Source organism: Mya arenaria, chromosome 10 (assembly GCF_026914265.1).
Source record: "Mya arenaria isolate MELC-2E11 chromosome 10, ASM2691426v1".
Lineage (NCBI taxonomy): Eukaryota > Metazoa > Mollusca > Bivalvia > Myida > Myidae > Mya > Mya arenaria.
In genome coordinates this window covers 54,695,896-54,722,420 of record NC_069131.1, presented here as the reverse complement: position 1 = coordinate 54,722,420, position 26,525 = coordinate 54,695,896, and the positions used below count along the sequence as shown (strand labels likewise).

General features: G+C 33.4%; 2 protein-coding genes and 1 long non-coding RNA gene across 7 annotated transcripts; all 3 read left to right on the top strand.

Moving 5' to 3' along the window:
• The first annotated feature begins 1,207 nt into the window (after nucleotides 1–1,207).
• Nucleotides 1,208–6,146, top strand: LOC128204247 (uncharacterized). Its single transcript, XR_008256140.1, has 4 exons — nucleotides 1,208–1,460; nucleotides 4,328–4,408; nucleotides 4,932–5,852; nucleotides 6,058–6,146. It is a non-coding gene; the product is annotated as an uncharacterized LOC128204247 (long non-coding RNA).
• A 4,439-nt stretch (nucleotides 6,147–10,585) lies between these two features.
• LOC128204830 (uncharacterized) lies at nucleotides 10,586–12,510 on the top strand. The gene is made up of 5 exons (XM_052906238.1): nucleotides 10,586–10,590; nucleotides 10,931–11,019; nucleotides 11,212–11,314; nucleotides 11,523–11,596; nucleotides 11,901–12,510. The coding sequence occupies exons 1-5, from the start codon at nucleotides 10,586–10,588 to the stop codon at nucleotides 12,050–12,052; spliced, it is 423 nt and encodes a 140-aa protein (XP_052762198.1). The 3' UTR covers nucleotides 12,053–12,510.
• Nucleotides 12,511–16,940: 4,430 nt separating this feature from the next.
• LOC128204240 (multiple epidermal growth factor-like domains protein 10) lies at nucleotides 16,941–25,358 on the top strand. Of its 5 annotated transcripts, none has more exons than XR_008256136.1 (5): nucleotides 16,941–17,037; nucleotides 19,393–19,487; nucleotides 20,319–22,002; nucleotides 22,353–22,486; nucleotides 22,600–22,669. XR_008256136.1 is itself a non-coding variant. In XM_052905628.1 (5 exons), the coding sequence occupies exons 2-5, from the start codon at nucleotides 19,427–19,429 to the stop codon at nucleotides 22,689–22,691; spliced, it is 1,905 nt and encodes a 634-aa protein (XP_052761588.1). In that variant the 5' UTR covers nucleotides 16,941–17,037; nucleotides 19,393–19,426; the 3' UTR covers nucleotides 22,692–25,358. The 5 variants fall into 5 exon arrangements, 4 of the variants coding, with proteins under 4 accessions (XP_052761588.1, XP_052761591.1, XP_052761590.1 ...); XM_052905628.1 differs by having other exon boundaries at nucleotides 22,419–22,486; nucleotides 22,600–25,358; XM_052905631.1 differs by lacking the exon at nucleotides 16,941–17,037 and adding an exon at nucleotides 17,602–17,648 and having other exon boundaries at nucleotides 22,419–22,486; nucleotides 22,600–25,358.
• The last annotated feature ends 1,167 nt before the right edge of the window (nucleotides 25,359–26,525 follow it).

The window sequence follows — 26,525 nt, the reverse complement described above, 5'->3', positions numbered from 1 at the left end:
GTCTTTAAAGCCCTAAAAAATAAATAAAAATGCTCAAGACATTAGCCGAAAACACAACAAAAAAGATATATCCACAGAAAAGTAGGAAATAAACATTAAAAATAAAAACAAAACTTCGGCACTTCTAACAGGAGAATATGTGGCCACATAGCTATTAGTTAAAAACACGCGTTTATTAAGGCTTATATTTTTTTTTTATCTGTAAACAAAGTATACGCTCGTGTTTTTTGATTTTTTTAATCATTAAACCTACATAGATTGAAAAAAATAATGCATTAAACTTAACTATACTATGCACAATGAAATATTGCATTTAAATCATCAAACGTATTAGGTAACTGTTGCTTTCTCCTGTTTGAGTGATCCATGTACCAAACATTGAATTACACCACAGTTGAAAAGCAACCCGTATCCATCAAAGGATGAACAATATCGTATCACGTGAAGGGGAAGACGACACATTTTATATGAAAAGAAGCGAATCCAGGAATGCAAAATATAAGCATGTGCTTTCATATAAGAAATTCTTGGCCTCAAACTTGGTATGCAGGTTTGTACTGACCAACAGATGAGCACCATTGATGTGAGGTCATTGGGTCAAAGGTCGTGATCCTGGTAACATCGAGCTGAATATTCGTTTCCGCTGAAATACTTAAAAACCCATAGACCTCAAACATAACAGGCAGGATGATAATGACAGCACCTAATCCATATTGAGTGTTATGTCATTGGATTAAAGGTCACGGTCGACGCGACCTCTAACTGAAAATCTGTTTACGATCAATAACTGAAAAAAACGCTAACGCCGAAACATCTCAAACTTGGAAGGCAGGTTCGTTATGACAAGCAGATTAACCCTACGTTCTCTGTCTGTCAATTCAATACGAGCACCTGAAACGTATGATAAAAGCAAGACTGTCCATGCACCGGCAGTTTATGTGTTCAATGCATTATCTCTGCTCTACATAAAATGTCATTAATCTTATTCAGTTACAATGATAGTTATAAATCAGAATACTATTTATTTTGTTTCAGTTGTGTACTTTGTCAAATGCATATCGAAAGTATGTTTCAATATGCTTCATTAGATTATTGTGCAAGTGTATGATTGCATGAATGAACATCTAAAGACGGTATTCAGTGGTTAAATTAACCGTCGTTTTCGTCAAAGCAGTATCAAATTAAGAATACAACTTTTAGAAAAGTTTATAAACTATAGTAGGATTTTAGTATTGTTAACGCCTGGATTATAATTCGGTTATGGACATAACATTTAATTAAGAATCCATGTAAGAGAACATTTTTTCTGCTTTAAGCAATAGTTAGATGACATGAAGTGAATTCTTACAGAATGGGCGAAGTGAGTAAAGGTCATATAACTGACTTAGAATACAATCGCATTGGATGATAAATTGTCAACGCAAAATCTGACGCAGGAAGTGTGTATCGGATGAGTGACAGTAGGTGGACCTTTACACATCCGCAAAAGTTAAAATTCTTAATGATTAAGTCCAATACTATCAATTAGCAATTTAATTGGCTAAAAATATTGGTTGTTTTCTTAAGAAGTTTTCATAACATAATTAATTACATTGTTGCACATACGTATATAATACGCGTCAGCTTAACCTTATAATGTCATATCAATTACCAGATGATTTCATGTACTTGTATACATGAGTTTCTTGGCTGAATATATCAACGTATCTGTACGCCAAGTTAACCCACTTAGACTCTACGAACATAGTTTTATTCAGAAGGGTTTTGTTTGTTTATCTTGCGCAGTTGTCTTATCTGCAAAATTGCAATTATGACGATGTGAAAGTATTGCACTAGAAACAGCTGAGAGCATCTAAGCTGTATAACACATTATCGTGTATGCCATTTGTTCCATTTATAATTGTGAACATAATATAAATGGCGACTTAATGAATGCTGTATTTTTTTAATGATGGATATAAACCATACAATTTTGACACGACAAAAATCATTTTCAAACCTGGTATAACGACAACACAACACTTAAAGATGTTATTCTTGAAGCCTAATTAATAATCTGATGGCGCCCAATATGTTTTTTTCAGGTTTTAAGGGCGCAAATACAATAAAATATATATATATATATATATTAATAACTTTGTGCCGTTTTTCTCTAGAGCGGAATGGCAAAATCGGCCTTAATAGATATTAAGTATTCAAAATAAGCAAAACACAATTAAATATATTATTCATTGTAATTTATTTGTAGTTTTTGTAACTTATATATGTTCTTTCTCTCGAAGACGAAGAAACCCCCATGACTAATCTGAGCTTCATTTTGTGTGCGATACTGAGCCTTGCAACATCAAACATAGCAAGTAAGGACAAGACAAGGAAACAATAACTAAATAGTTTAATTAGCATGACACCCTGACATTAACTGGTGCAAAGAAACCTGTGCTTTAATGGTTTGGAATAATTTGCAATTAGCAAATATAAATTGTGCTTACATAGAAATTCAATTGAAATCGCACATTTAAAATTAGGAAACAAAACTCTGTATATGAGTACTGAAAAAAATAATTTGAAGCCATTTTGAAGCTTGAAGGTCACAGTTTGCAATTAAACTGTTGTTGATTATGACTGATGTTATTTTTGATATAATAATTGATAATTCATGTAGACAATTGCAGACAACATATTATGTGCATATATCAGAAGGGGTAGCATTTAAAATTTACTAATTTTGAGCCATCGATTCAACGAATGTGCGATTATATTTCGTATGATAAAAACGCGTTTTAAAATATGTTATTATCGCATCATGCATGCCATTCTAAATATGTGCACATACCTAGATGAAGTACCACCCATCAGTGGCCAAAACACACCAATACGATAATCGTTTTGCAAACTCCTTTTTCATAACTTGGATATAAGTCATTGCATTTGTATATGTAATTGACTCTATTGAATTCGGCTTATACGCTAATAAATTACAAGACCTTATGACAAATATTTTACAACAACTCATGGCCAGAAATTACAGTGCAACAAAGTCGCCTTTGATTCTTCTTAATATCATTCAGTGGGGAATAATGTTTTGGTACTAGTACAACGACCATCATAATCAAATTTGGCCGAAACCTAAATTAAACACCACCAACATTTAAAGAGAAGCCCAATTACATTTGCGACAATGAGGATACTATGGAAGTTATTGATGAGGATGCTACGAATACGTGAGAGTAGTCTATTAGCAGATTTGTCTGCTTCAATAGGTTTTGGACTCGTTCCCCGCGAGGGAGAATCTCTTAAAATTGGCATCAGTATTTGTTTCAATCGAGGAAAATTACGACCATAACGCGAATGGTCTTGCCTTATGAAGTTGATATTATTTGTAACAATGAAATAATGTTAGCCTTACAAGACGATTAAAGATGGATTTTCTGATGGATAAAGTGTATCGAATATCATTGCACATTATACTTTATTTTGTGTCGGTCCACTTGACATCCTCCCTCTTTATTTTAATAGTTAATAACCTACCTCCAAACTTCAACGGTGTATTTCAGAAGTAAACTTGAGCATAAATCTTAGTATTTGTTTGATAATAAACACTTTGGCATTCGTTTTATACGCTACGAAATTACAAATTCTAAATGGAGAATATCTTGAAACATCAGGATGTACAGTTCATCATGGTCAATGGAACCTTTTTTGTTTTGTTTTTTTTGCTGTTGATAACATACATGAGGGAAGTTTAGTACAATTCGTGGAGTTTGCATCGCGGAAACGAATTTAACCAAGACTTACAACTCCAACATTTAAGATTTCTCAATAAATTGCCTATTTCAAGTAGCGTTCTAATGGAAGGATTAATGTTATTTTCCATATTGAGAAACTGAACTATTTTTTAGGAAGAAGTCCTGTAGAACGCACTACTGGATGTTTGTGCTGTCTGACACTTTAATTCCTACACTAGAATATCAAAACATGCGCATTGGTTTTAATAAAATTCAATTAATAATACTCAATTAATAGTTCTTAGTTCGACAGCAACTATTGTGATAACGAAGATATTGCCTTGGTAAAATATTTATTCTGTGCAAGCATTTGGTTTTTAAAAAAGAAGACAATGACAACCAGGTTTCGCGTGCCGAGGTATCATGGATTTCGAAAACATTTATAACCCATCATTTCCCACTATCTGTTAACTTTTTGCAATACGGGATTTAACTGGGTCTAGCTTTATACATGAAATAAGGCATATACAGGGAAGGTGAATTTCGTATCCAATATTTGTTTACTTTAACTGTCTTGTAAACAGTTACTCTTATATTGACAGCAACGAAGAACTAATTAGACATGAATAGTCTGAGCTTCATCTTGTGCGTGATACTGGCCATTTCAAGAACATGCTTAGGAGGTAAGGACATGGTTACATTAGTTTTAAATTTAAATTTGATTACTACTTGACCCGAATTTGAAATAGAATATTGTTGGTACATTCAATACTGTTTAAAGTTTACTTTACTAAAAAACTATAAGTATACATCTAAATCATACTTCTTTCTTAAATAAACCAAGTATTTTAATGTGATGCACTTTCATCATAGCAGGTAAGGTACGTTCTGGGTACATAATCAGTATTTGGCGCTCCCGAGATGAGTTTCCGATTGAGATCATTTTATGTCAATATGAAATAATAAAATGTATGTATAATAATGCACACTTTATAACTAAACAAGTCTTGAAATTTCTTAACAAATTAAATTTCTCAATAAAGTCCCCACAAACATACTTATCAAGTCTGAAACATAAATATTTATTTCTGAAGGAGATGGTACACTCAGTCCATGTTTAAAAAATGATTTAGTTCACCTACTTCACAAAACAATACATCAATACATTGAAGTTTCTTAGAGCGTGTTCCAACGTTTTATTTTCAGTTACGGTAACTCTTGACGGAGAGGACGTGGACTGTATGTTAAACTGTGCTTGCTGTAAAGGAGGTGTTACAGCATGTGGGAATCACTTTAAGCTTGGAAATAATATCTGTTTGAATGGCTGTGTTGAAGGAATATATGGTTACAGATGTCACAATCCCTGTCGTGGAAATTGTTATACGTGTTCACAAGAAAAAGGTTTAGTTTGCTACTCGTGCAAGGAAACATTTTATGATACAAATAGTTATTGTAACAATACCTGTTCAGTCCGATGTGATTGAGGATCCTGTAATAATGATGGAACTTATGGTTAAAAGGAAAATATGGTAAAAACTGCAACAGTACCTGTGACTATAAGAACTGCCGATGTAGTGAACCCGATGGATGCGATTCTTGTAAGGCGGGATTTTATGATGTGAGCACCTTCTGTTAAACACATTGCCCTTTACAATGTGGGAATGGGGATTGTAACGATGATGGAAGTTGCAGAAATGTTTGTGTGAATGGGAATGGGGGTCACACCGATATGGATAACGGATGCCTAAACTGTTTACAAAATAACGGGATATGTACAGAATGCGCAAAGGGAGTGTATCCAGATGTTCATGGCAATTGTACAACATGTAGTACAACTTGTATCGATAATTCATGTGATGCAAGCAGTGGTCGATGTATTGCAGGATGCGTTGAAGGATATTGGGGTGAAGAGTGTGATAAACGTTGTAATATTCTTTGTAAGACTTGCAACAGATTGACCGGTTATTGTAGTATTTGTTTACTTACATCTTTACACGGGTTATACTGCAATTCAACAACTGCTGCTTCTGGAGTAAGTGTTGAAATAACTGCAGTGATAGGAGTCATTGCACTCGTAATAGGGGGAATGACATGTGCATTGATCATAGCAGTTATTCTGAAACTGAGGTAATGTAATTGTTTGTTTGAAAATAGCTATCAATAGAATTGCGTCCATTACTAACAAAATACACATATATTCATAAAAAGAGGTTTCAATAGCAGTTTTATAATGCCTGCGAGTATTTTAATTTGCAAATATAAAGTAACGGCTACTCATGGACAAAAGTATGGCTATTTTAGTATGAATCATACACGTTATATGTCATTTTAGGCGGAAAGTTAAGAAGAACAACCCTGAAGTAACTCTTGAACAGCGTCCGGCTGATACAGGACATTCGAATATAGGTAACTTTATTTCATTTAGTATTTGGTAACGGGAATGCTTAATTCCGGTTGTTAATAATTTGCAGTATCATATAATAATTTCACGCGTCGTTTTACAATCTATTATTTATATCTCATACTTTAAGTGTTATACTTTAAGGGTTTTGAAAGTAAGAAACACTTGATCTGTTCATGAACCCAATTGATATGTGCTTAAGATAGAGGTAATAGAAATAACCCGTTACGATCCTCATAGGTGTCAACGTTGTGTACTATGAATTAAAAAAAATCCAGATGGAACAACACAACAAGACGATCATCAGTATAACATGATTGAAGCCACTACTGTTCAAGTAGATCGCATCGCACGTGGGGAGAATGAGAGGAACTGCGAAGATGTTGCTAGTAATGACTATTACAACGAGCGATAGATCTTGTATACGACATAATGGAAACTACATAACCAACACAGTTTATGACAACGTTATAATTGTTCTTTTAGAAATAACAACACACGGTAATCAGTTTAAACTATCAAAGGGCAAACACAGCATTAATCAACTAAATCATTTATTTCTGTTAAATGTAGTGTCATGTATATTGGTTTTAATCTATAAATACTTGACTGTATTATTATTGAGCCTATTCTAAAAAGATTCATGAACATAATGATATTTATTGCACATATGCATTTTGAATGTGAGTATTGTTTATAATTTTTTCTTCATTATGTTACGATTAAAATAAGTATATTTCAATATCAAAAGTATTTGTTTCATGGTCCATTTTAACAGCTACCCTCTTGATTTTCAAAATGTCTTTCATTTAAATTGTTATACAGCACATCAATAATCGAGGGCTTCCATTGCTTAATCAACACTTTTATATGGTTTACGTTTAACAAAAGCATTCACATACTTGTACAAACTTTTATGCCATTATCGTTTGTTGTGAATAACAAAGTTACATATTTCGTCCTTTATTCTTTCGTTGTTTTCGATGCTCAGCAGTTTTGATGCGTTTGTATAATATGAAGATACGTCGAAAGGGCTTTTATGAGTGTTAAATTGTTTGGCTCGTTGAAATGTTATATATTAATGTGTTTCTTCCGATCAATTGTAAGATATCCTTGTACCATTAAATCAATGACAATTATCATACAAGACCGTTTAAAATAATTGATGCAAATATGAATATTAAACATGACACACCAGCTTCGAAAGCAGAGACGCAAGGTATAATCAATTGTTGATGAAGATAGTTTGACATACATGTGGTTTGTCTGTAACGTCTGTACGTTTTGTGTATGTTGGGCCCAAGAGTTATGCTTTCTAAACAGAAGGGTTTCTTGTGCTTTCTCTTACTTAATTGTATTTGTTCAACAACTTGTAAATAGATTTTCAAAGTTTATTTCTCTAAACTAAACAACAACAAAAACAACAACAACTTTCAAGAACAAGTTAAGTATATTATCGTTTATGTTAACGCGAAACCTAATATTATCTTTTAAACGTTAGCGTATGTTGTAGAAAAACTACTTTGAAGTCGGCTTGCTTTGGGTATGTAACAAATACATGTTTGCACAAAAAGTCACTTATTCGATTATTTCTTATAGGGATTGTTCATTAATAAATATAAAATATAAACATAAACATATAATAATAAACATATAATAATAAACATTCCCAATTTTCTTGTTAAAAATGTCCCAAATGGGCTTATTTTTTATTTGATCGTCTAAAGAAATGGGGATTTTCAAATATCAAAGATCTTATAAAATGTCTTCAAAACGCTTAACAAGAAATAAAAATGCTCAAGAACGTCAGACATTAGCCGAAAACACAACAAAACGATACGTCCACGGAAATTTAGGGAATAATCATTAAAAATACAATCTATACTTCAGCGCTTTTAACTGGGAAATATGAGGCCATGTAGCTATTAATTAAAACGCGTTTATTAGGGCTTATAATTTTATCTGTAAACAAAGTATATGCTTGTTTTTTAGTTTTTTATTCACTATAGTCAAATAAATTAAACCTAATAATGAATTAAACTTAATCTTTATTGTGCACAAATACGTATTACATTTAAATCATCAAATTTTTAAGGTAACTGTTGTTTTCTCCTGTTTAAGTGAATTATGTACCAAACATTGAATTACTCCACAATTGAAAAGCAAGCTGTATCCATCAAAAGGATGAACAATATCAGATCACGTTAAGGGGAAAATGATATATTTTTATATGAACGGAAGAGAATCCAGGAATGCAAAATATAAGCAGGTGCTTTCATATTAGAAATTCTAGGCTTCAAACTTGGTGTGCAGGTTTGTACTGACTAACAGATGAGCCCCATTGATGTGAGGTCAGTAGGTCAAAGGTCGTGATCCTGATGACCTCGAGCTGCAAATCTGTTTCCGCCAAAAATACTTAACTATGCTAAGGCCCATATACCTCAAACTTAGCAGGCATTATACTTATGACAGCACCTAATCCATATTGAGTTTTAAGCCAGTGGATTAAAGGTTATGGTCGTGGTGACCTCTATCTGAATATCCGTTTCCGGTCAATATCTGGAAAAAAAAAACCGTTGGTAATGACCAGCAGATGAACCCTATGTTCTCTGTCTTATATTAAATACGGACACCTGAAACGTATGATAAAACATGACTGTCCATTTATCCGCAGGTTACATTTTCTATGCATTATCCTTGCTCTATAGTAGTAGGTTTAAACGTATACAGTTCCAATAATAGTTTATGTATCAGAATACTAAAATACAGGTGTTTACATTGTTCAATGCTTATCGAAAATATATTGTAATATGATTCATTAAGATATTGTGCAAGTGAATGATTGCATGAATGAACATCTATAGACTGTATTGAATGGTTCCATAAACCGTCGTTTTCGTCATTGCAGTATCAAAGTAAAAATAATATGTTTAGAAGAGTTAATTTACAATAGTAGGATTTAAGTATTGTTAATAACTGGATTATAAACCTGCAAAGGGCACTACATTATATCAAGAATTCAGGTAAGAGAACATTTTACTGTTTTAGACAAGTTTTCAGAACTGAAATGACTACAGCGTAGCACAACCGTACAAAATACGCGTCAGCTTTACCATTACAGTGCCATAACAATACCAAGATGATTTGATATTCGTGTATACATGAGTTGTAAGGTTGCATACATCAACATAACTGTACTCCTAGTTAACACACATTTCGAAGTTGTTGATTTGCTTTCCGTGGCTGTCAGTAAAAAAATAAAAATGTGATAATGACATTGTTATAGTAGTAGAAACGAAAGTTCTGGGAGCATCTCAGCTGCACAACAGACAATCAAATATAACAAGATAAATATTTGTCCGGTTCTATTTAAAACATAATGTATATAACGACTCGATGAATCTAATCCATATGATTCGGGAAAAAAATCAAGTAAAGAATATTCTTCATTTATTACTTTTCAAAAGTTTGCGACACTTGCTTGGTCATTTTTAATATACTATACTTTTATGACAATCGTTTGGTCAGAATTAAATATAAATTTGTTTAAAATACAGGATGATAAAAGTTGTTTTGATATGTTGACACCACTTGATAATGTACATAGATTTGAACTGTACTTACTAACTTTAACTGTCGACAGAGGTTAATCTGGTATATTTCTGGTATAACAAAGTTCCAAAGTATCATACACATGTTCAAAAAAATGTATCACTGGAATACATGGCGACATGAAGCAATTTAAAATAAGAATTTGTAGTTTTGAACAACCCTTTGGAAGCGTGCTGTATCCTTGTCAGGTCAAGCCAACGATATTTTCCTTCCGATCAAACGATAGTTATGATAAATGCTACGTGCAACTCTGGGCCCTTAATCTGTGTAAAACTGCAATATAGCTGCGAAACGAAAAAACTACAGAAACAAGTCCAGCAGTCGAACACTTAAACATAAATTCCATCAATGACAGGGCCAAAGCCATTAGTTCGCATATCAGTGTTGCTAATGACCTTTGGCACATGCATACAATTAATAAAACGTTTTTCTTCAAGTGGCAGTGGCCATAGACGGGAAGGAGGTGGACTGTAATGGAACATGTGCTTGTTGTAAAGGAAAATATGGTACAGATTGCACAAACGATTGCCTTCACCGAAACTGCCGATGTAAAACTCTAAAGGGATGTAATTCATGCAAATTGGGATTTTACGGCAGGAGCACATCTAGTCAAACAACCTGTTCTGCTGGATGTCAGAATGACGATTGTCATGACAATGGCAATTGTACCTGCCGTCAAGGTTTTCTGGAAGTACGTGCAACGCGTGTCTTGGTGGAAGTTACGGGACATACTGCAATGAAACGTGTTCCACAGAGTGTGGAAATGGTCAATGTTTAAAAGATGGTAAGTGCTCATGTATTGAACACTTCGACGAAGAGGGATGCGATGCGTGTCTTGATGGACGATATGGTGTAACTTGTGATAAGGTTTGCAGTATTGGATGTACCACACTTTCATGTGAACGAATGTCGGGTTTTTGTGATTGCAAAAGTAATTTTACAGGTGATTTGTGCGATAAATGTAGAGAAGGGTTTTACGGGGCAGTTTGCATAGAATGCAAATCGTCATGTAAGGATGGTGCATGTGACACTGTCAGTGGAAGATGTAAAAATGGGTGTAAAGATAGTTATTGGGGTGAACATTGTACAAAGATATGTCGTCCTCTCTGCATGACTTGTGACCAACTAAATGGTGAGTGTAGTGCGTGTATACAGAAATCCTTATACGGACCACCTGTACTTTATTATGCAGTTCAAAATGCATTAACATTGAATGTAACGAGTTTGGAAAATGGTTGAGTGGCTGCGCCGAAGGTTACACGGGATCCAAATGTGACACAGGTATGAATTATTATTTCTATATATAACACATACTGATACTTAATCACTATTAAAAATAAAAACAGCATTAATTGCTCATAAATATATTAAGACGGTACTTGAAATATCGTTTCATTCATTAATAAATCCAGCTTTACCTTAACGTTATAAACTATTTTTTTAAAAAAATAACCATTTTCTTCTATATTACAGATGCAACGCTTCATATCAGGGTTGGACTTTTCGTTGGCATTCTTTTAGTAGGAGTTATCGTGTCCGTAATAGCGACGTTGGTTGTTTTGCTGTTGATAAGGAGGTAACTACCGTTTGCTTACCAGCGATGTACATGAAATACCTCCCTTTGTTCATACCTGCCATGTTTTATGGCCAAGATGTCTTATACTTTCAAATTGTAAAGGCGGTCAAATAATAATTGTCGTAACCAAACAGTTATTTCTCAACACTGTTATATAAATGGTTATTCTAAAATATCGGAAATTTAATTTGTAACATATATTTACTAGATTTAAAAGAAAGAAGGGAAAAGAAGCGTCATCCAGTGGGATAAATACAAACACACCGAAATCCGATCAAAGAGGTAGGATGTGCGATAAATTATAATAAAATGAAAGGAATTTAAAATTGAGATTATTAGCAGTTGTTAAAAGTATGTCAAGAGTATATCTTATTCAGTACATCTATGACCATATGCTGTATGTGCAAAGTTTACCAGCAAGAAATCTTACACTATTATTTCTTCAAGATTCTCATATGTATACGTATTTCTAACCGTATGCTTGATTGAGGAGTTTCGACATTTGTTTATACAGCTTTACCAGAACGGTCATGATCTTGCTTATTAATAAGTATCCAAATACTTAGTCGTTCTGATTTTATTTAAGGGCCGAAATATAATTACGAGGATTTAGACGACGCAACACGTGAGCAGCAACAGAACCATGAATATGACATGCCACAAACTTCGATTGAAGAAGTTGAAAGGCGGTCTAGTAAAGATGTACAAACTGTAGATTACGAGAATGCTCATTGCTGATTCCGTTGATATTTTGTGTGGATAATATAGAACCAACGTAACCAATTGTGTCCTTTTGAACAAAAACAGTGTTATAATTCTCAAATAATTACCGGTGTAAAGAGAAAATCGAATGGCATCAACGCAATATGTATTACATAATAGGTATGAACGAGAGACCGTGAGTTGTTTCTTTAGTAGTTGCTGTAGAAACTGGATAAAGAGTAACACAGAAAACCTCAATCAATTAAAGTACTAGCGAATGTTTCAGTATTACCTTATGTATTTGTTTAAATGTGTATTTTAAACAGTTCGATGAAGGCTCTGAAAAAAAAAACAGATATAAAAACTGGTCGCAATGAGACTGTGTATGGTTGAATTTCATCATACGGATTTGTCTTTTACATCAAATATGCTGTTATATCTTTCTATGATTGTTGTTGGTCCACGTCGTTACTTCTTTGTAATATAGTGAATAAAATCCGACTGAACTCCTGCCTAGAATTTATGAAGTTTGTTTGGTATCTCTATTAAAGACGCTCTTTCAGTCGATAAAGTACGGTGATAATACATCATCAATGTCAAATAGTTTGCACATAACAAAATGCAGTATGCCGTTAACATTTTAAATATTTCAACATCACCTGTCCACAGATGGAACATAGAATGTCATCATTATCAAATATTTTCCATCGGTCGAATAGGGAATAGAAGTATATAATTTACGAAATAGGGATGTACAAGGTTTCGATAATATCCAAAATATCCGAAATGAGGATGTGTAATCATATATCTTCCAAGGCAACCAAATTTAATTGCTTTTTGTCCAGCCCGTTTCGACTGGAATGGAATACTTAAAGAACGAGTTTGCTGGATCGAAGTGCAAAATAATTAACATTTAAACATTAATCATGTGAGGACAAGTGTTTGTTTCGAATTCATAAAAGAAATATTAGGCATAACATGTTAGGTCTTAATTTAAAGCATATTCAAAAGCATCAATTACATAAAGGATCATATCTATCGGCTTCATGTTTGTTTTAAATGTGAAACACATGTATTTTCTTTATAGATATCTATGAGTCTTATTGGTCAGTATAATACATGTTACATTTCATTTAGGCTTAAAACAAAACAAAGGATCATAAGATATAAAAATCACGTGAGTTTATGTTATTAAGAATAGTTCCTAAATTGTATATGTTAAGGATTCGACAGTGATTACACATACACTGGTATGGTCCTTGTGTCTACGAATGGACAATGGTACTCACGGGGATAACTTTCATAGAATGCATGCAGACATTTGAACAGTACGTGTTTTTGTTTTTAACGAGTAAACCACCCAACTGAGAGACAGATGCGCTAAAAGTATACAAGAGGAAATCATTGTCGACAATGTAACTCATTACAAATAACAACAATCACCAGTCGATACAACCAGCCCTTATTGCATATTGAGATATACAAACTCAAATACATTTTAGTTATGATATTGAATAGTTTAAGTGAAATAAAGTTACACGAATTAGGCATCTATAACAATAGCATAAAATCACCTATACACTATATACTAGACCACCCGGGTGAGAGTGACATTTTCCGCTTTACACTCATGAGGTTGTGGATTCGATCCCCAACAGGGTGAGAGTGGTCTGGTGGTATTACTTCGACTGAAACATTTGGAATCGTTGTAGTGAATATGTAAATATAGAAGACTACCAAAATGGTCCTGGCTAACGTAGTTTATATTGTATATGGAGAAAATAGAGTAACCCTAGCCACTGTATTATTCTTTCATAATAAATATGTGTAAAACATTGAACTGTTATTTTCCACTAATATCTTATATGATTGCAGATAACGTGTGTGGATAAAGTATCGCGAAGAAATTGTGTTCTCGTGTATATCATCACTAGTGAATCTGTAAGAACATGAGACTGTGAGACAATGTTTGACTATTTCTTGTAAGAAAACTCTGTGTGAATACAATGAAATGACCTCAAACACTATATACTCCGAATGTGTCAGGCCCGGAGACTTCGAGAAATCCTCGCCTTATTGTTGTAGATACTATGTGTGGCGAAAATGGAACAACCTGAACCAAATATGTTAGAGTGAGTTTGTATGTGACAATGAGAATTAGAGTTTCTTTCTATGAGAAAGAGGGAGAAAATATGTTTAAACAAAACAAACAATTTTTAATTCAATGAGTATGCGAGGGGATGTCAAAACATGGACAACACTAGAACATGTTTAACTGTGACAGTTGAATCAATCTACTTTGCATAGAGTACAAACAAAAACAGAATACCCACACATGGAGAATAGTACATGAAAAACTACCAGTTTTTACGTGATATATACTGATTATACATACTTTGTGCAAACAAGGATTATCAGCTTAAGATATCGTCTGTTATAGTTGATATTGCGTGTTATGTTATAAAAAAATACACGGCTTTCACGTGAAGACTTGAAAACGGGTGGTTAATTAAAAAAATCTCATCATTTGAATAAATGTTTTCGATGTAGGATACACGGTTTTATCTCTGTTTGGATAGTGTAGGTCAGAATTGTTCCTTTTTTGTTTTATAGTGTAAAAGCTACCTATGATCCTTTACCTAGTATTTAAGGACCATACTTAGACAAAATGATTGATACTCCTCTTTAAAGGGGGCTCTTTCAGTTAATTAAGCTTGAAAAACTCATTGTCAAATACTTGTACATCTAAATACTGTGGTCACTGGCAGCAATCTTAACATACCTAGGTCATGGCTTCTGATTAGACATATTTCGGATACCTTCCGAGATATAGTCCTGAAAATGACATACGAGTGATTTGTTTAATTTTTGCAAATGAATTTAGAATTACCAACTAGCAACAAGCAAATATAAGTATTTATCTTCTGGAAACCGTTTCATAAATAACACCAGATTTTAGTTCCCCAAAATACAATGGGCATATGACTCTAAGTTCTGTCAAAGAAAGGAATCACTTGATGAATAAAAACCTATCAAATGCAGTTAGCAAGATAAAACTGTCTCCAGCAGTGATTGTAAAAGCATTAAGGAGAATGAGAATAGACAAAAAGAGAAATGTGAGCGAGATACAAGGAAAAAGAAAAAGAGTGTTTACCATCAAAATGGAAAGAGAAAAAGATGATTCTTGTCGGCTTCATCTACAGCTGGGCGGATATTTTCTATTCCAGGTTAATCAACTCGACAGCAAATGTAGACGTTGTCATTTGTCATTGGGACGTGTTATAAGCAATTATAATTGTAGTTGTTATTTGTCATATGTTTGAAGTTTACCAAGACCAGATTTTCTCTACCCGTCTCAACGAGTAAAAGATAATTTGAACCTGAAGAGCGCAAGGAAACAAGTTCTGCCATAATAATGATAAATCCTTGATTCGCCACTTATTATTATTTTGAGGCGGTAAGATACGAACAATTCAAACAGCTATGACTATGCGAGGTTTTGATCTGACAATTTCTAAATAAACAAATGGCTGATGCAGGTTTTCTTCTAACCAGTACACGAAGTTCTGTGTACAATTTACATTTTGTACCTCAAATACAATTCATGTTTACCCTTTTTACTATAAACTGTTGATATGTCCTTATTGTGTAAACCGTAAGGTGTGGAAATGTTGAAGGCGACGTTGGGTTGATCATTCAGCTTCCTAAGGTCGTGGTCATTAATCTTATTTTTGTGTTCAACAGACCCTTTCTTCTTTTCCTGAAGGTCTGTCAACTTATTTTTAAACGTTTTTATTTTATAGAGAGCAAATTCACTGTCTAGTTATATGTAAGTTCGGCACGCTTCCTTAATGAACTGCGAAAGTCCACATTTAACATAATAAGCATCTCGCCTTTTACTGTGCGAATCGACACAATAAACATTCCTTAGTTGATTTCATTTCTTCGAAATTTTCTTTAATGCTCTCCTTACCTATGTAAGAACAAAAGAGCTTCACACTACTCTCCATCGTTTAGATCGAAAAGAATCTCATGGATCGTCTAAATGTCGCTCATTTGACTCTGACAATGAAGCAATACACTTATTTGCATCCATTTTTGCAAGCAACAAACTCAGCTGCACACATTAAAGCGCTAGACTATAACCTATTTTATAAGCGACTGTCGAGTCGATATGTTGGTCATTTATAGTGTCTATAATTAGACACACGGGCGTAATATAATTATAACACCCGGTGAAAAATGTTATGTCAAAGGTTCCAGGACGGATTGTATAATGTGGTGAATATGAGAGTTTAACGTGGATAAGTCAAGTGAGGTAAAATAATAAAGGATGTATAATGCATACTACTTATAGTATACAGTGTATTTTGTAGATATACTGTGTTTTTATAGAAACCTGTCAAAGTGCTTTAGTGTATTTCATGGATAAATTATTACTACTAACCCCTCCTCCCCCAGTGAACTTCTTTTTCACATCTCGATGCATGTATAATATGTCTTTGTTAAGTTTTGACGTTGTGTGTTCCTCATGTATTGTCTGTTAGGCCAACAACAACCTGTCTCTATATAAAAGGTATTCATTTAAATATTTGACTATTAAAATTGTCTTTTTAGTTTCCATTGTATTTAAACTTCAGCTAGACGTTTTCCTTCCAAATAGCCGCTTTGCCTTTATTTTTTTCAGTTTTAGATTTGCAATACACAGTATCTGTTTCGCTTCTTTTTCTGACCATACTACCGAAACGAACTTATAAATCATTAAAATGCTCCATTACATATTAAATGTTAACTAAAGCCTCCTTACGAATAATATTCACAAATATTATGATAGATGACATTGTAAGATGTAATCTCATCTCTGTCGATAAGAAGGAAGTTTTATGTTTCAATTTGTAAACATGAAAATCTTTTCAGTCCACATCTTAAAGCTTGTTTAGTGAAACTTATGTGATGAAATTTTATAATCAAGTATTATTATCTGGATTAGGTTCATATATAAGTTTTGAAATTGCATAACGGTACGTTTTGATTGTATTTTGTGATCGCTATTGTTTCCTTCTTTCCAATAATAAAAGACTGGTTTTAAAACATATTCAAACATACCCTTTTATGGAAATATTGCATTACGAAAAAAAGATAACAATTTATGTCTAATACTTAGAAACTCGCTAAGTATTAACAGTTGATGTCTAGTTCCTGGACTTTGGTTATAACTGTTGTCTTAAGCCATGAAATTTAGTTGATCGTCTTGCTCTTATAGGCACATAATTTTGAATTTACTTTTTTGACGTCAGAATATTTCATGTCGAGCATGAATATTTGACTAATATTTGCACTTTACCTTTTTTAAGTATGTTATCCCAATCAGTCGTGGTAGTATGTTTATGCTCATTAAGTTACAACGATGCATAATACATCAATACTATTTTTTCGACAATTCACCTAGTTAAATATCACACTGAAACCTCTTAAATTGTTCTTTAGAAATTGCGGAAGTAAATAGTGTTACAAGTTAAATCTTAAGACGGTATTGAATGGCTGAATTTTATTTCGTGATTATGATATCAAACTTCCGTAAACAAGTGTTTCAAAAACGAAATAAGAACATAAGGATTTTGAAATTGTTATGGTCTGTTTGATAAAACGGGTACCTGTAAGTACATTAGATTTTAATCGGAATTAAAAACATTTCCGATTAAATCTAAAGTTGGTAATAATAAAAAACACATTCCTCTTTTCATGGGAAAGAGTTGAACGGATATAAAACAATTGAATTAAATATCAGGAAGTTTTTGTTACAGCAATTTTTTTGATTAACAAGGTAACTGCTTTGAATAGAATAACTTTGTGCTACTATTAAGAGTAACGTTTAACATTGTCCGGAGGAACTACACCAATTTACGTATTGCAATATTTTCTGAAAAGGGAATGTTTTGTTTGATTGATAGTGATGAAACTTTATGTATTGCTAGTCGATGTTAAGACATTGCTTAGTATTACTTTAGGGTTAGGTTGGTTCAAGGCTAAAGTCAATGTTAGATTAAAAATATTGATGAAACTTGGTGTAAATGAAGCTCATGTGAAGAGCTACCTATTCATTAATTTTGATGCGGTTTTGTCAAGTTCAAGGTAAATGTTACAAAAAAATAATAATAGTGTGCACCTTAATTTAATCATGATTGACGGATGGTGATACAACTTTGATTGTATGTAGATGATGTTAAGAGCTAGCTAGAGGTAACTAGAAATTGAAAACAAAATTATGATAAGGAATTTTATTCTTTTGAGGGCGCGTTGGTTTATGTCAAGTCAATGTCTTAAAATATGTATGGTTTCCGCGTGTATATATTTAGTTAGGATTAATAGACAGTGATGCAACTTGGTGTGTAGGCAGTTAAAGTGATGAGCTACCATGGGATTAATTGATGGATATTGTTGAAACTATTGTGTTAGTTAGCTCATGTGAAAAGCTACCTGCGGATTGCTTTTCAGCGGGTCATGAACATGGTTACTAGGAAAGGAAAAAAATGTTTAATATATAATTTCAGGACTGATGAATAGTGATTAAACATGGGGTGAAGGTATCTTATGGATAAAGCTAACTATCCTTTCCTTCTAAGAGGGGTGGGTTTCCGCCCGACAATGTTAGTAAGAACACATGGATAGTGATGAATCTTGGTGTGTAATAACGTGGTGTGTGTGGCATACGTTAAAAGGTAGCTTCAGCTTGCTTTTGAGGGGGATATGGACATACTAAAGGACATGAAACTTAGTTAGAATGTAGAGGAACGAAACTAATCAAATCAGATACTTAGATATGTCTCTTCGTCACTAATGGAAATAGAGAGGCTGCTGCCTTATTCTAACTCATACAGGGAATTAATTGGCTCTAATTCCCAATTAACCATATTGAAATTCTGCTGTCGGTGGCGATTTTAGTTTTTATTAGAACAAGTCTAAATGAAAGTTTGTAAAACATAATGTTTGTCAAACTGATATGACCACTTGGTATTGTTTTATATATAGATTTGCAATAAAAAATATTTTAGGTAGGTCATCAAACAATAAGCATAAACATAGAGTTACGACATTTGCCAGTAAGTACATTGTATGCAAATAATCTAAACATTCATAAGTAGTTCATGTTGAATCTAGTCTAAACGTTTAATTGCTTTGTTTGGTTTACAGTTATTACAGGTTTAATATAAGCATAAAATTACCAACAAACATTAAGACTAATTATGAGATAATCCAAGAGTAAACAAGTTTATTATAACTAGCTGCTGCCCTAATTTACAACTTAAACATTATAAATTAAACTAGAAAGGATTCATTTCATTTACGGTTTCGTAAATAGTAAATTATTTTTCAAGTTTTGACATCCAAGAACAAGAAGAATAAGAAGACATGATCAATCTGAGTTTGCTGGTTGGCGTGATATTGAGCATTTCAAGAACAAGCGTTGCTGGTAAGGACAAACTAATTATAATGAGTATAAGGTATAATGAGTTGAAATAGGAATTACTATCTGACCTTTACTTTGTAATAACAGGTTTGTACTTTCATTTCCTTTTAACAGTTACTATTCTGGAACCAAACTGAAAGGACAAAGATCTTATATGTTATTGAAGATTTTATTCCATATTTTAAAATATCCTTTGCATGTTTCTCTGCTGTATCAACTGAAGGTGAGAGTGGTCTAGTGGCATAGGTGTCTTCCTCTCACCCAAGAGGTTGTGGGTTCGATCCCCATCAGGGGTACTTTCTCATGGCCTCTCAAAAAAGGACACAGTACTGGTTTCTGCCCAGGAAACGGACTCGAGAGTGATTCTATAAGCTTAGCTTTCGTCACAATCGAGCTAAAATAAATTTGTATATACTAATTGAAGATAAGTTTCTTTATTTCCTTGTCATTAATGGCTTATTTCTGTAAACAAGTGCAAAGCACTAGCAGATTCAAACGATGCATCTGACACGCTTTTGCCATTTAAACTTAATTTTGCCATATAGAAGACACACTATAAATGCAATGCACCTGCATATCATCAGTTAAGATTAAATATGGCAAATTTGCTCCAAGGGCGTAAAACATCCCCACAACTACATAACGAATTACACGTTTCATTTTGGGGAGGTTGGCGCACGTACACAGCTTCATCCCATAGAAGCGTCCAATCAAGAGCCAAACTATGGACAGTGCAATATAAAACTCGAGTGCATGTATTCACGTCGTAAACTGACAAATATATACAATGTTAACCGCTTTGACTAAGTGTTTGTTTCAACGTTTGCTTTTTAGTGACGATTATTGACGGAATGGAGGTGGACTGCAGTCTTAACTGTGTTTGCTGCAAGGGAGGACTTCAAAGGTGTGGTAAAAACTATAACTTTGGAGACAATTATTGTTTTGACGGTTGTGTTGATGGAATGTATGGTCACAGATGTCACAATCATTGTCCCGAAAACTGCCACGCGTGCAACTTCTATATTGGAAGACCATGCTACACCTGCAAGGAAACATTTTACGATATGAACAGTTTATGTAATAAGTCCTGCTCCAACGGATGTGATGGGGGATCCTGTTATGATAATGGAACGTGTAGTCCATGTTTATACCATTATGAAGGAAGTAAATGCGATATTTGCATACAAGGGAACTATGGTACAAACTGTAACAGTACATGTGATCATCAGAACTGTCGATGTACTGAAAGAAAGGGATGCGATTCTTGTAAAACGGGATTCTATGGGAGAAACACGTTCTGTCAGACACCTTGCTCGATAGGATGTCAGGACGGCGTTTGTAATGATGATGGAAGTTGTAAATGTCGCGAAAGCTTTTCTGGTGTCTCGTGCATGGAATGTATAAATGCGTATTATGGAGTAGACTGCAATACAAGATGTTTCAGTGGATGTTTTGGTGAAACATGTATGAGAAATGGAGCATGTTATCGCTGTAAGCCTGGTTATTTTGGGAAACAGTGCAATAGCACTTGTTCAGTTGGATGTAGCGCTGGTGTTTGCATGAGAGATGGTTCATGTACCTGCAGTGAGAATTTCATTGGTACACCATGTGATGCGTGTGTTGAAGGAAAATATGGGAACGAATGCCAGTACAATTGCAGTGGCGGATGTTCTACACCATACTGTGACAAAACAGAAGGACGATGTACTAACGGTTGTATTGATGGCTATTCAGGTAACACGTGTACAGAACCTTGCGATTTAAATTGTGCCTCCTGTCAGCAGAGTGATTTGTTGCATTGCACGTCATGTTTTAATGATAATTCTGGATCAAGATGCGAATGTCCTCCGAACTGCGTATGTGACGAAGGCAGTGATAGATGCACTTCATGTTTAAATATGTACTCTAACCAAGAATATGACTGTAAATGCCACACGAAGTTTTGTGATGAGGAAAAGTGTAATACTTGCATTAACAATGAATACTTTGTTAACGAGGGTATACGCAGTTGTTGTCCATGCCCTAGTTCCTGTAAAGACACACTATGTTCGTCACAATACCAATGCTTACAAGGATGTGAAGATGGAAAGCATGGGAAAGATTGTTCTAGTCATTGTTCTGATTATAGTAGCATGTGTCGAAAATGTTCGCAGAAAAATGGAACATGCACGGAGTGCAAAGTGGGATTTTATCCAGATGGACGTGGTATTTGCTCAGTCTGCAGTGAACGATGCATAGATAGGTCATGTAATGCAAGCAGTGGAAGATGTATTGCAAATTGCGTTGACAGCTATTGGGGTGAAAACTGTGACAAAAGTTGTAATACTCTTTGCAAGGCATGCAATAAAATAACAGGTAATTGTTTTACTTGTGCACATCCATCTTTGAACGGGGTATACTGCAACTCAACGGCCATTACATCGGGGATCAGTGTAGGACTAACTGCCGGCATAGGATTTATCGGACTTGCTGTTGGACTGTCAACTGCTTTGACCATAGTGTACATTCGCAAACAAAGGTACGGTATAGTTTGCTCATTTTCTTTTAGAATTATATATGTAGAAAACATGATTGTTTTTATTTCTTTTCATTTATTGTTTGCATTGTCAAAGTCAAATATAAAGCAAATAAGTGTATTGTATACATATTAGAATTTACAGGTTGAGTTCACATAAATAATTGTAGACCAAAGTAAATTCGTGTTTCAATATCCGTTTCAATGCGGTAGGCACTACACTTATTGCTTAAACTAATTAAAGCTAATTTGATGTGTTTCTCGTTCAGTTTCACGTTAGTTCCAGCAAAACAGTCGTTTAACATAATTGTGCCAGAATATATTGACTACTGGTGTTTTCTATGTACTTGTAGATTGTACAACTTCTGATGGTTATTAAGTAGACAATGCATTATGCAGTTCTTAATTCATTTTATAAGGCGGAAAGTAAACCAAAACAACGATGCTTATAGACTACAATCATCTGATGCAAGTCCTACGAATACAGGTAACACACAATAAGTAATGTGTTATTAATATTGCAACTGTTATTTTGCTAGTAAACCTTTCTAATATCGGTTTGAATATTTGAATGTGTTTAGAATATAAGGTTGTCTTCAGTTGCAGAAGGCAAGTCGATGTACGAGGAACTAGATAAAAGACAAGGTGGTGCATCTCATGACAGACCACAGTATGAAATGCTTCAAATCTAATATCATCCCAGTGACAGCATTAAGTAAACCTAGACACAGAGGGAGATATCTAGATCGCTGTGGATAATTAACATGAAACTTTGATCACGTGATTTCATAACTTATTAACGGGTGAAAATATACGTGACCTTTGTTTTATACAGTTGGTGTAAATTATTGCTATCATCGATTGCTTTTCGCATTTTACATTTTAAACATGATTTCTTACTTCAAAATACATTCGTCTAGTGTAAGATCATATTCTTTGTCATGAGAGTCATTGGATATAATTACACGACCGGGAAGCCAGGATTGAAAATACACTTCTATGATCACGAATAAAAGGAAACAATAATAAAATTGACTAAGACTAAAATTAACGAAGGTTTGTTATGACAAAGGATTTTTATATTCATTTTCATTTCTTGTATTTTTGTTAATTTGTCTTTTTTTGCTTTCCATTTTGCTACCCGTATTTTCATCGCTGAAGACAAACATTGTCATTCCTACGACGGCAGTGGAGAAAAAGTTCTTCAAAATTACATCCTTTTCTGTTTTAGTGCAAACATTTTATAAACACTCACCTTTAAACTTTTTTTAGGGAATTTTTGTTCCAAATGATAGCATTTGATACACGAAAAAGGCCATGAATAAATTGACCAAATTTCATTGGCTGAATACAATATGTGTAAGGCAAAAAAACAGTACAAGTTCCAATTATTAACGTTTGTTTAATGATGCACTTCAAGAACTCTTATTGTACGATTCGCTTGCGTACCAGCCGTTTCAGAGGAATAATGATAACTTCCAGTACAAGTTTGGAAATTATGATTACAATGTCCATGACAAATATTATTTCTTGATATCAAAGTATCATTTCTGACATGCGTTTCTGGTTCAAACGTGAGACACTCAGATTTGATCTAAATGAAGTTACAACAAATTGACTTTTAAAGTAGTTGTTATCTTAATTCCTTAGTTTCTATTGAAATTATCAAATATATGTATTTACTGCTGTTATTTCACTAGTTCGACCGTAAAATATTAAAAAAAGTATAATACAATTATCATAAGGAAATAACTTAGTTGATTAAAACAAGTTCGGTAAATAAATTGGAATTATACTGCCTTTATCATACAACGCTTCATTTTAAGTTCGAAAACTAAATAGCTAGCACAGTATCACTTTCAGCATGTCATATTAATTGGATTGAAACCCAAATACTTGTTCATGCCTAAAAAAACAAACATTTTCCAGGGCTGATTTTTATCCATGAATTTGGTTTTATTGTATGTAGGTAGCAATATGTTAGGCGTACTATAGCATGTGATATTACCATTTACTTAACTTATTTTTTGTTTTATGTTTGAAAATTGAGATATTATAGGTGAATAATGGTAGACAAGCGCAAAAAGTTAAATTGTAAAAACACAATTTGGATATTTCTTCCTTCATATTTCAGATACTCTCCTACCTATTGTTATTATAGAAAGTTGATTCAAAACTTCCCACATGTTTTAAAGCCGCGTTTGTTTGAAAGTTTTTCTGATGAAATCGATTTCAATTTGAGATAACAGCCGTAAAGAGTAAATGTATTTATGCTCCTTCTTTGATATATTTTAGAAAACGGAAAATAAAATCCAATTACATTTTAACAAATGAATGTATTTTATTTGATGTTATCACATATATTTTTCTTTAGACCAATACTTTTCATGCCTAAACTGTAAATGAAAGCATGTAAATATGAAATACTTTTACTTTTAGACATACTTCTTCTCTTTGTAACGAAAATACGTATGTATAACCAATATTTTGTATGCATTATCTGTAAAAAAAGCCTGAAAATAGGAAATACTTTTACCTGTTGACAGACTTTTATTTCTTTTTGAACGGTACACATTAACACACATGTTTGACTTGAGCACTGGATGCTGCGTTAATATTAATGGCATTGACCTACGAAACTAATATGTCATGTTAATCTTCCTCGTTGTAGTTAGTCATGATACATGTATTATAACCCATAGAGCTTTTATACAAACACATAATATTAATGACACAACTATATTTGTTGTTTTATTTATACCACTTCACCTTTGTTAAAATACCAAATAGCATTGCATATTAAAACTACTACCTTTTAACAACATGTATTTCTTCTGTACCGATATATTGAAGATGATAAGAAAACATTAATTTTTAGATTTAACATAATTATAACTTGTACACTAGCTATAACAATGTCAATGTTACTATCTTTGTTACATCTTCACGAATATGTACATTATATTCGCTATCTATACATGTTGTTAAATCTTAAGCTTAATAAACGTGTAGTAATATTTCCTGTTATTACCTGTTCATTGACAGTTTTTTGTTTGTTTTATTGAAAGCAATAATGGGTGGTACACTGACAATGCGCCCGTACGAGCAAAGAATGGCGCGTTTACATTATTACATTTAGTCAGGTGTATCACTTTGTAAGCTAGGGAAATAAATCGCCATGAATGAATGATTGAACAAACGCATGGCTTATGTATATGGTAAAGAATTAACTTGTATAATATCATATTTGTATTTCAATAAACACAATGAAAACATTTTAAGGATGTATAATATGTGTTGTTCCAAGGCGGTACCTAACAATTCTTGATAAACATACCAAATATATAAATAAATAATAAATCCGCATCATTATCATTGTATCGAAACGTTGTTCTAAATATTGCTGAAGGCAATTGGTTAACGTAATGAAACCTATACACGAACTTTAATTGAATATTTTAAATCTTTTAAAATGTTTTGTGGTACATGTACCAAGTGTCAGAATGCAAACTGAAGAATGAATCCTTACCTTAAAGTTTACCAATATCTTTATGTTTATCCGTTGTAAGCCATTATTTGGAAATCAAAACTCAAATAATGTACTCATGTTATAGAAATTAATGTACTTTTTTATAATAAGTATTCTAAGAGAGGTTTGAATTCATGACGTGAGTTTGAGTTTAAAATTTGTTTAAACTTGCACTTGTAGACACGTTGATATTCGCATAAATCAGTTCTCTCGTGGTATCGTACATGTCGATCTCAATATGTACAATAAACACATACGTGAATGAATTATGCAATTCAAGTCTACTTTTTTCCTCCCCCTTTGTTCTATATTAGTGAATAAGAAATTCTACAGTATAAAATACACATGGACATAACGCTATGTTTTTGGCTTATAATAGGCAATTCTATATTCAGTTTTCACGCTAATATGGAGCCTTTTTTTAACAAAACGAGCGTTTGTCCGCGGACAAATTTTGCATACCAAAATCTAATTTTGAAGGCCATTTGAGCCTTTATTATAGTTTTTACTTCTATGCACCATATTGCTGTCATATGTTCTAGCAGCAGAAACTGTTGCGGCATGACTATTTTACTTGTTGTAAACTTGCATTCATATCATTTATTGTTTTGATATCTAACTTGATCTGACAAGTAAATATCCGGAAGCTTTTTAGACTTCAATGCTTGATGGTGTGCTTTTGCCCAAATATATCACCTAGCCATCTACCTGATCATTCGAAATCTCTCAAGCAACTACGGACCATATCCGACAAGAAAGTTCGTGTTTTGATTAGGCTGTTTGCATTGGTTTGCTGTATTATGATGTGTTCGCATTATGTATTAAATTGCAGGATGTTTGCGCATATTTCACCTCAATAACGGTACGCATGAAAGTATTGAACTTATAATTCGGCTTTGGAATACAACATTACGATGGTAGTTTGGCTTGCCTTTAATTGTAAAATGATGAAATAAGGTATATCATTGTAAAATGGGTCTGACCACATAATTGTTTG